The 10,938-nt window shown below is 40.7% G+C and overlaps 3 protein-coding genes across 3 annotated transcripts in view; 1 reads left to right on the forward strand and 2 right to left on the reverse strand.

Moving 5' to 3' along the window:
- The window catches only part of LOC109468716 (RNA polymerase-associated protein LEO1-like), a 14,169-nt gene extending 6,556 nt beyond the window's left edge, over positions 1–7,613 (reverse strand). The window contains exons 1-8 of the mRNA XM_019767033.1: positions 7,537–7,613; positions 6,485–6,683; positions 5,330–5,745; positions 4,237–4,365; positions 3,703–3,827; positions 2,508–2,653; positions 1,262–1,346; positions 505–599 (exon numbers count right to left, since the gene is read on the reverse strand). Coding sequence (XP_019622592.1) covers positions 505–599; positions 1,262–1,346; positions 2,508–2,653; positions 3,703–3,827; positions 4,237–4,365; positions 5,330–5,745; positions 6,485–6,683; positions 7,537–7,594 — 1,253 coding nt within the window. The 5' untranslated portion in view covers positions 7,595–7,613. The remainder of the gene's footprint in view (positions 1–504; positions 600–1,261; positions 1,347–2,507; positions 2,654–3,702; positions 3,828–4,236; positions 4,366–5,329; positions 5,746–6,484; positions 6,684–7,536) is intronic.
- Positions 7,614–8,389: 776 nt separating this feature from the next.
- On the reverse strand, positions 8,390–9,622 carry LOC109468749. Its single transcript, XM_019767077.1, has 2 exons — positions 9,450–9,622; positions 8,390–8,800 (listed from the first exon to the last, which is right to left on the reverse strand). The coding sequence occupies exons 1-2, from the start codon at positions 9,599–9,601 to the stop codon at positions 8,530–8,532; spliced, it is 423 nt and encodes a 140-aa protein (XP_019622636.1). The 5' UTR covers positions 9,602–9,622; the 3' UTR covers positions 8,390–8,529.
- A 771-nt stretch (positions 9,623–10,393) lies between these two features.
- Positions 10,394–10,938, forward strand: part of LOC109468761 (glutathione S-transferase Mu 6-like) — a 4,048-nt gene continuing 3,503 nt past the window's right edge. The window contains exon 1 of the mRNA XM_019767089.1: positions 10,394–10,454. The gene's annotated coding sequence lies outside the window, so the exon portion shown is untranslated. The remainder of the gene's footprint in view (positions 10,455–10,938) is intronic.

The raw sequence follows: 10,938 nt of genomic DNA on the forward strand, positions 1-10,938 counted from the left end.
TTTCAAAAAAATGAAAAAAACGCGTCAGGGTATTTGCCCACTCTACCTTCATGCCAAATTTTGTGTTATTTGGCCTGAAAATGGCAGAGATGAATCCATTTAAAGAAATGGCAGGAGGAGAAGGAGAAGGAGAAGAAACATGAGGGAACACAATATGTCTTCACCACTTTGTGGTGAAGCCATAAATATCGTTACATAAATTCAACTTCTCCTCGTTTTTCAGTTATTGTAGAAATAAAGGAACAGATTTGGTTTTCGATGGATGGTTGGTCTAGTTGCATAAATGAACTACATGCAAAAGGCCAGTATCGGAGTCACTAATATCATAGATAAAAAAATGCAGAACAGTTCTGATTTCAACTACATGTACAACCACATGCTCAAACTCAAAGTCTAAAACAATTTCTGTATTAGTAGGCCATGATTCTCCTAATTAACAAGTGCTTGACATGGAGCCTCTCAAGGTCCAATCAGGAGCTTGGAGCTTGATTAAATCAGTCTTACCTTCCATCTGACCACTTGACGACCCTGGCGTTACTTTCTCTTGTCTCTAAACCATTTTCATCCACAGTCTTACGCCATCGGATGGTGTTTTCTACCTGTAGGAGATTTGGTCATGTTTAGCAAGGAGGCTATGGTAGGGGTTAACAGTGATTGTGTCCACCTCTTGTTAAATAGTGCCACATTCTCCCCCAAGTACAGCCTCTACTCTCTGAAATCATATTTTCCAAGCCTGAAATTTGTAACTGATACCTAAGTGGTGAGGCAAGCAGATACAGGATCGACAGTTCAAAGGTTCAATTCCTGACATTACTGGCTAGACATTGTGTCCTTGTGAAAGCCACTTAATTAGCACAATACTTAAAGGCATCCAGTGCAGTTTTTAGGGCTTGGAAACCCAATTTTTCAAAGCCAAGATTCTAGTCATTTATCTATAGCTACATACTGAGTTGAAACCACACTATCACAATATATACTGACCCTCATAGAGCAAAAAATCCCAAAATTCTGATGGAAAATAGTTACTGGAAGGACCCTTGGCTGATTTTTAGGGTACCACCCAGAAAATAAAGGACTCATCTTGGGGCTTGTTTCTGCAGTTTTAAACGCCCAGAGTATGAAATACTGATTGAAATGTACTGATGTAAAGCAATATGTGTCAGCATCACAAGGATTGCCTTATTCAGAATATTTCCAGTTTTGCTGCCCTGAAATCGCATTGGATGCACTCCAGCAAGGTGACTTTGACTGTGAATCTCACCTTTAGTTTCAACCTTGTTCTTCCCTCTTCGTCCATCATTTCGTCTTCTTCAATCTCGTCCTCATAAAGTACAGGGTCAAACGGTCTGAAATCACAGGGAGAGAATTACTTTGGTTCAGGATCAAATTGTACAAGAATGGCAAGACTATATACTACTGTATGACAAAAGATGGCTGGCTGTTACATACTGTAAACATGGCTTGAAATACTAGGTGCATGTGAACCTTAGTGCACCCAAAATCAGAGTTGTGCACCTATTTTTTTCTGTGGGTGTACTGGTCCACCCAAGTATTTTTGCAGGAATTTTTAACATTAGAAATGTATAATAGTATACCAGATATTCTTGGTTTCTAAGCGTCAGAAAAATGATAAAATATTTGTTGTAGTACTTGTTTGAGATTTTGAAGTTTGCTCCCATTTTAGATTCAAGTTCAGAAGAGGAGCAGTATGACCTGCAATTAGGTTTTGTTTCATATGGTGACCCTAATTTTCTAGGTTGGGTGCACCAGTGCACCTATTCCCAAAAATGAATTTCGAACCCTGGTAAACTTTAAAATGTCCAGTGTTTTTTTAATCATAGTGACCTCTCTACTGTGAAATGTGGTGGCGTCAGATGGCCCTGTGGCTAGGTGAGCGAACACAACATCAAGAGGTCACGGGTTTGATTCCCGGTTGGACGTTGTGTCCCTGAGAAAGACACTTTACATGACTTCCTCACTTCACCCAGGTGTACATAACTGCACATGTTATCTAGCTAGTCCTCCAAACCATAGGCTCTGCCCACCTTTCAATGAGCAAAATTTCACTGATAACACATGGGATCGTGTGGCGCAGTCGGTAGCGTGTTCGGCTCAGAACCAAGAGGTCGCGGGTTTGAATCCTCACAGCCCATGTCACCGATCTTGTGCCCTTGGGAAAGGCACTTTACACGACTTTCTTCACTTCACTCAGGTGTAAATGAGGACCTAACTTCGGCTAGGGACGTCCCTCGGATAGGACGTTAAATGGAGGTCCCGTGTTTGGGGAGAGCCACACCCCACGCACGTTAAAGAACCCACCGCACTTATCAAAAATAGTAGGGGTCCTTCCCGGTGTGAGTGGTTCAAACCTTACAGTCTGGTCTTACGCAGCTTGTACATGTATGTACATGTGCAAAACTGGTGTGTTATGCCTAAAGGCGGTTTACTGGTTATGCCAAACAAACAAACAAACAAACAACAATTTGTAGGATGTGACAGTGCCATACCTTGTCTCCACACTGAGAAAGTTTGGCAGCTTGACGAAGTGTTGGGAGTTTCCCAGGTTGAGTTTGATGCGAGGCATCTCCACATCGATCCTGGTCTCAGGTGCAGGTTCCTCCTCAGCCTCACCACCCTCCTCCATCGGCTCCCCCTAGCAGAACGGACAAGAATTGCACATTTTAAAGGTAAAACTTTTGTCTGTCTACTGTAGAAGATCAGAGAGACTGGTCAAAAGCTCTAGGTAAGAGCATTTCTCTTTTTATGTTAGAACAAAAGTTTTACCTTTAAACATGTAACCACCAACACAGAAGCACTTTTATGAAAGAATTGCACATGTTCACAATGCTATCTAAGGCCACACTGGTTTAACTTTATGGATGACATCCACGCGCGCATTGTTTTTCGCCTGTTCTCAAAAAAATAAAAAAGAAAGATCACATCCTCCAAGGCTCTGGCCTGGCATAGTTAGTGACAAAACGGAGCCAGTGGTAACTCTGGAGGATGGCACCCAGGCTACCGAAGTTCCACGACTCAAGAACTCAGTACATACGTACAGTGCCGATTCATAAATTCCTCGAAAGGTCAGCATGTAACGTTTTGTACTAAAAGTCGCTATATACTGCCAAATTCACAATACAGGTACCAGCTTTGTATTCCTGTGGTTTCAGTAGCATTTTCATTTTAGGCCGGAATTTTTTTTTGCCCGCGCGCACTAGTATGAGGGTCTTCAGAGGATGCCATCCATAAAATTAAGTGGGTGTGGTCTAACAATATGAATGAATGAATGAATGACTGGTTCATTTGATCAACATCAACATGATCCTTTAAAAGTACATCGCAGCCAAATAAAGTGGCTGAATTACATACTTTTCACATAAAGAGTTAGGCTATATAGAAATTGGCATTTGGTTCAAATATTAATATTTACATATAAATTAATAATTATAAATAATAATAATAACGTTCTAAATGTGGAGAGGTTACTGTTACTGTTACTGTTCGTTTAGTAGTTTTATCATGTACGGAATAGGACTGTTCTTGTATCTGTTTGTTCGTGCTTTGAATGTGGACAGAAGGTGTTTATTTCTAGTGTCTCTGGAGCTGACATCGCCGCGGGAAGGAGGAAACCAGTTTCAATATGCTTCTCTTCTGTGATTTAGTGTGAAGGTAAACATAAAAAAGAAGATGATCCCTTCTTACATCTTCTCCTAAAGCCTTTTTGATCTCCTCTCCTATCTTGGCGTCTCCCTCATCGCCACTTTCCTCAGAAATGTCATCTGCGTCTCCGAACAAGTCATCAGCTGCAGCTGCTACAGGTGTTGCACCTGGAAAGGCAAAACAAACAAAAACAAGAGATTTCAGTCAGAGTTGAACAAGTTTTCAAAAATTCTATTGGGCAAGTGCATGGTCAATTTCACTTGCCCAAAATAATGACATATTTCAGGGCTGGAAATACTGGGTGCATGTGCCCCTTAGTGCACCCAAAATTGGACTTGTGCAACCAATTTTTTTCTATGGGTGCACTGGTGCACCTATGGGTGCACTGGTGCACCTACATATTTTTGTAGGTATTTTTGTACATATCAAATGTATAATGGTATACAGAATATTCTTGGTGCAGGTAGACATCAGAAATACCTGCATAGCCCAAACTTTACCTGCACTAACTTACATATATGCAAGTTGTATTTCCAGCCCTGCCAGTGTCTATGATAGAAGACTGAGATATCATACCTCCACCCTCCCCTTCGCTGTCAGAGCCAAGTCCAAGCCCTGCAGGCCCGCCCTCATCACTTGACGCTGCTGCTTTCTTTGGTCTCCGTCCAATCACACTGTCATCACTGTCACTGTCGGAACCCTTAACTACAGATGGGTCAAGCGTAGAAATGTTAAATAGAGCTACATGCACCTTAACAAATTAGGTACAGGTACCTAAACCAGTTTGGTCAATAATCTGTAAGTTATACATGTAGCCAATTGCAAATGTCTTCTTTCTTTTAGGCAAAGATCTTCAGTTTTTGTTGCACAAAATTCTACACTTTTGATAAGCCTTGCAATGTTTTTGTTTGAACACCTGCACTCAACTAACACATTCAGCTTTCATATACAGATAAGGCCACACCAATTTAATTCTTGGTTAACGGACTTTTCTACAAAAATAATGGAGCGGGCGGGGGAAAAAAAAATTAAAATAAAAACAGGCCTAGGCATCCTATTATGACCCAAAATTGTAAGATAGGAGCCATTAAGTCAACACACCAGGCTGGTTCAAAATTTTGACAATTTTGAACTTTTAATGATACCACTGCATTGAAAGATGGAATGACTTTAACAAGAAGTATGAAAAGGACTGTTTTCAACTGTTCAGGGCAAAATATGAGCATTTTGCAGTTGATTCTGAATTTTTATTTTTATTTGCAAATCAGAAAAAAATGAAGCGGCGAATCCGTTAACCAAGAAATTAAATTGGTGTGGCCTAATTTAAATCTAGAAAAATTAAAGAACTTAAGAGATTAATACTTAATTTTTTCAGACTTTCATAACATCTTTGTTCCGCAACAATATTCCATGAGGTCTAAGTACTAAGTAAAGAGTACAATTTGCTTTATGAAATACATATACAGATAAATATCCATATAGGAAAGTTATAGATGTTCAGTAATTAATACAGTAACTTAATTTTGTAGACTTTCATAACATCTTTGTTCCACAACAATATTCCATGAGGTCTAAGTACGAACAGTACAATTTGCTTTATGAAACAATTTTATAATAGTAGTACGTGTATTATGAATTAAGGAAGAAAAGTGCAAAATTGAAAGTTTACCAGATTTCTTTTCTGCATCTGACCCACTTCCAGCCTTCTCCACTTCATTCCCTGACTGGCTCCTCTCATCATCTGATTGGTCCCTCCCCTCCTTCTCTGATTGGCTGCCTGCCTCATCACCTGACCTGACACCACCTTCTTCTTCTCCTGATTGGTCACCTCTCGGACCCTCATCTCCTGATTGGTCACCTTGTGGGCCCTCGTCTCCTGACTGGCTACCTCTGGATTTCTCATCATCATCTGACCCTTGAACTCTTTCATCCTCTGAGTCAGCGCCAGCCTCGTTCTCTGATTGGTCACTTTTCTCGTCTCCTGATTGGTTGGCCTCAGAGCCGCTTTGATACTCCCTTCCTGATTGGCTCTCTCGGTCAGACTGGTTGTCTTCGCTACCGGATCTCGACTGTGGGCTTGCAGACCTGGAGGGGTAGAAATACTTTTTTCAGTGTTCTGCAGAATGTCAAAATTTTGTTCTGCAATTCGAAAACACTTTCTGCAAATACATGATACTTGAAAGTCCAGATCTTAACCCATGGCATATACAAAATTGCATTGTTGGCAAATATTTTACATGTAATTTGAAAAATACATGCAAAACTACTTGTATATAATTATTATCGTAAAGTCAGTACTAAACACAAAAGGTCTTAAACACCATTGAACCCCTAGCCTGATTTTTTCAGTCTGCAAAATTGCAGGTTGCTGAATTTTTTTTCTGCAATATCGAAAATGTCTCTGCAAAATGCAGACTACAGATGGGTATTCTAACACTGTGTAAATTTAAAGGGTTGATAACATTTCAACTACATGTACAACGTTTCATGTACACTGGTGCCAGAGTATACAGTGCAATTTTACGGAATACAGTGCAATCATATTAGTATACAGTGCAATTTTATGGAATACAGTTCCTAGTAAAACCGAATACAGCGCAATTTTACTAGGAACTGTATTCCATAAAATTGCACTGTATACTAATATGATTGCACTGTATTCCATTAAATTGCACTATATAACAACACAATTGCACTGTATTCCGTAAAATTGCACTGTATTCCGTAAAATTGCAATGTATTCCACAAAATTGCACTGTATACTCTGGCACCCCTGGTGTAGACCGAGAGGCATATGCACAGATGGTATTTCTAACACTGATACCTGGATCTAGATGGAGATCTGGATCTGGATTGTGATCTGGATCGTGATCTGGACCGACTTCTCTCCGACTGGACGCTCCCTGACTGGTGACTTCTGCTGTCCTCGTTTTCGCTGTCGCTGGGCAGCTGTGTACCGAACAGCTCGTTCATGTTGCCAGTTTCCTCTTCGTTGTCACTACCTGACCGCGAGGCTTTCCCATCTATAGAATGAAAAAAGCTTTTTCAGAAACATACTACATACTAGTAGTACTATCATTACTAGAAAGGTATATTTGCAAAGCAAATGCATAATGTTTACCTTCGCATATGGTCTGCTTGGTTAATTCTCTGTTAAACACATTCATATATATGGTTGGACAGGAGTCTAAATCCCTCCTGCTATAAAATTGCAACATGATGTAACCCAACACTAGTTACCATGGTGACAGACATATGGTTTAGGAAACTGGAATATTCTTATATCTGGATATCAAAGATTTTTATAACCCATTGGTCTTATGTTTTAGAAATATAACGGTTACCCTTACCAAGTTTGATTACATTTTACAAGCTATAGCTTCAAGATATGGGGAAAGTCCAAATTGGCATTCAGAATTCAACAGATACATGTATAAGTGTGAGGTTTTGTATATAGACTCTTCGTATGAAGGGCAATAGACACTTATTTCTGCATACCTGCACAAGTGCTGGTGGCATTCAAAACTTCATAGTCATACACCACATAAATTTTACCTGCACTCTACTACAGTGAATAACACTCGTTATAAAGGACTAGCAAACTACTCTAGAGCCTCGTGTGCTATTATATATTCCCGAGTACAATCCAACATCTAGATTTAACGTTATATCTCAAACTTGGCTAGCAAACATGCTACCGAAAGGACCCATGCCGCAAATTTTCGCCCCCCTCCCCCTCTAACCACAACTTATTCCGACACCATTTTCCTACCGTTTATACGACAAAAAAGTTGACAAGTTCACTGGAGACAGTTCTAGACTGTGCGTACAGACTTCGTGCGGCAATGTGTGGTCTCTATGTTCTCACAAACTCACCTGCTTGCTCGTTTTCACTGTCGACATCGCTGCCAAACAAAGCGTCCATTTCTGCCATGTTGGTTTGTAAAGCCTCGTTTCCGCGTTGAGCATACTAGTAGTACCCGTGAAGCGCCGCCTGGTAAGGGCGAAGGTACTGCAACTACTGATTTGGGGTCGTGTGGCGTAGCGGCAGAGTGCGCGAATCAAGAGGTCCCGGGTTCGAGTCCTGACATGCCACCGATCTTGTGCCCTTGGGAAAGGCACTTAACACGACTTTCCTCACTTCGCCCAGGTGAAAATGAGTAATGTATTGTCCCCTGTGTTGGTGGCGGCATTAAATTAAGATTAATATAAGTTGAAAAAGTGTGCTGTCACCACGTACGTCTTGTGATTACTTGTTGGAATATTGAAAAAAAAAACTGCTGATCTACACGCACCATGGCGGTACAGAACGGCTATCATAGAATAATTTGATCAGCAAAGGAGAATAATAATCGGAAAGTGCATTTTTCTCACCAATAACTATTTCTGACGAATCTATGATTTTAAAACCAGATACGGTATGAAGGATGAAGTTGGACTCTTAGAAAGAAAGACAAGTTCAGAAATGTTGCACAGCGCATTGAAATATTGTACCATGTTCTGATATATATACTAGTACATTGTAAATAGGTTTGTATTCAGATGTGTCAGGCTGTGCTATTCCGATACGAGAGTGGCTGACAGTTAATTGATTTGTTTCTTGTTTTGTTATTTTCATAGAGAACTTTATTGACACGGAACTCCTTGTTGTGACTATAGCGTTTATTTTTCGTGTATTTTTGTTCTATTCTAGAACAAGAGTGGCCACTTTGTGTGTTTTGTTAACGCTGGAACAACAACAACAACGACAAAAAAGCTTCGAGACCGTACGTTACGTGATAATTGACAAATATATTTCTTTAAAGAAATATATTTAGCGAAAAATTTAGCGAAAAAAAAAATAACGGCGACGCAGTTCTCTCCGACTGATCACCACTGTTGGGCGTAGTCCAGTGAAGTATACCGGCCGGGCAACTTGGCAGATCGTCGGGACATGGCGCGATGGAAGCCGTCAGCTTCTTTCAACAAGTTCCTCCTCTCCATCTTGCTCATTGGCTGCTTGATTTCTCTCCTCACCAACATTCCCAGCCTCCTTTGCAGCTCCTTGTCGAGAGGAAGTGCGTCATTCTTGGTTTCCGGTGGTGTGGGAGAGGGGGGTGGGGTTGACATTGCGCTCCCGGTCATGACAGAGGAACCGCCACTGCAGCTGAGTTGACGCCAAAAAAAAAAAACAAGAATCAGAAAAAAATTCAGAATTACATCTGAGATTATGACGCCATCAAAATTTTGCTACGTTCTAGAACAAAAAAGTCTAGAACATGAAAATGAAACTAGAAAGGTAACATTTGCAAAGCAAATATATAATGTTTACCCGGCATCATTCAGGATTTCCCTATTTTTCAACCTTGGTAGTAATGCTCTGTTAATTCTTATCCAAACACACCATCTCATGTGACAAGAGTCTAAATCCTGCTATAAAATTGCAACATGATGTAACCCAACACCAGTTACCATGGTGACTGAGGTCTGGTTCAGGTCATTGACCTTATTTGTTTGGAGAAGAAGTAGAGGAAACAGAGCAAAAACAATATGTTTAACTTCGGTAAACATAATAAACATAATTATCTACAACAGCACAACAAATATGGTTACAAAATATGGCCAGACAGGAATATAAATCCCTCCTGCTGTAAAATTGCAACATGATGTAACCCAACACCAGTTACTATGGTGAGGGACGTCAACAAATCAGGCCATAGGTTAGTGTTTGGAGAAGAAGAGGAGGAACAATATGTTTTTCCTTATATTGTTTTTCCTTCGGTAAACATATTTAACGTGATCAGCCCTACCTACTGCATGATGAAGACGCCTGGCTGGACTGAGCGGAGCCCCCCTCCCGGGCGGACGCCACCTCGGAGCCCCCACAGCTGCTTTCCACCGTCAAACACCGCTTATCCAACACCTTCTGCTTTCTCTGAGCCTCCCAATGGTAAGAGGACATGTCCGGCCCACTTTATCCAGTCGTAAAACTTCAGGAGTGTTTTCTTTTCTTTGTTGTTGTTTTTGTGGCATCATCTTTCCGTTGTTGTTGTTGTGGCATTCTTTGTGACATCACTAAAAGAATTCGTTGTCCTTAAATGACCCGTATCCTTAAATGACCTGTATCCTATGGGTGACGTACGTTTGATATTTCTATTCCTTTATGACGCAACTTAACAATAGTGATTATTGTGAAGTTGCCCTCATTATGAAATCTATGTGGTCATAAAGGTTAACAAATGACTAGTAAGACCCAGTATGATATGGCGAATAATACTAGACTCTTCATATTTTCATTTCTTCACATTTTCCTCTTTTGCTGAATTGATTTCGGCATTCTATGACGTTAGTATCGTTTTCCAATACTTTTTTTTTGCAACATACGACATATTCACTCAATTTGCACGATTTACAGTATGGTCAATTTTTTTTTTTAATGGACGAAAATTCATGCGCGCGTGGATGTCATCCATATAATCAAATCAACTTGGCCTTAGGGATCACAAAAAAAAAACGTGCAACGTAGAATTTATGCGATCAAATACATTCTATTTAGGAAAACTCAATCTCAACGCAAAGCTTAGCGTTGAATTAGGGCGGGCTGACTACGATTAACGGTGAATTAAAATGTTTCGCTATGCATGACCGGTTAGCGCTGACATCGCGATCAGAAGTGGGTCATCAGGTGAATATTATTGCTGACCTACTTGGAGGTCACTGAACTTTGACCGCTGTTGACCTCTTGCCTGATTCACCCTTTGAAAACGCCACGCAACTTCCCAGCGGCTCGACTAGACGTGATATCTGACGTTTTCGTGAGTTTCCTTCGTAGTTACCCTGGGTGCCAAACTAGTATCGGGCCGTTAGCCGTTTTCCTTCGGCAGCCAAGAGCCTTTCGCCCGCCTATCTAAATAAATTATACCGCCACGGATCCGGACGAGTTGAGGCTCAACTCCTCCGTGGCCGTAATTTAGATCTTAGATATAGATAGGCGGGCTAAGGGCTCTTGGCTGCCGAAGGAAAACGGCTAACGGCCCGATACTAGAATAATACTAGTTTGGCACCCAGTGTACTTCGTAGTTGGTGTTATATAATTACAGATACCGATATGCCACACTAGGAAAATCTACATGTATATTTAGGTTAGAAATTGACATTTGAAAGGCCGAAATGAATTGGGGAGCCGCTAGCTTGATCAAATGTATCATAATAATAGGGTTGGACTTTGGCCAAGCAAAGTTGGAGCCAGACCAAGGAGGTTAAATACAAGTATTTGACCTCCCTGATCAAACCAAGGAC

Source organism: Branchiostoma belcheri, unplaced genomic scaffold (assembly GCF_001625305.1).
Source record: "Branchiostoma belcheri isolate BF01 breed outbred unplaced genomic scaffold, Haploidv18h27 scaffold2, whole genome shotgun sequence".
NCBI lineage: Eukaryota > Metazoa > Chordata > Leptocardii > Amphioxiformes > Branchiostomatidae > Branchiostoma > Branchiostoma belcheri.

Excerpts from the sequence above, each read along its gene's own strand:
- LOC109468749 (XM_019767077.1), bottom strand. The coding sequence starts at position 9,601 with ATGTCCTCTTACCATTGGGAGGCTCAGAGAAAGCAGAAGGTGTTGGAT. Across the intron at positions 8,801-9,449 it reads GCGTCTTCATCATGCAGTAG|TGGCGGTTCCTCTGTCATGA; the intron begins GTAGGGCTGATC and ends ACTCAGCTGCAG.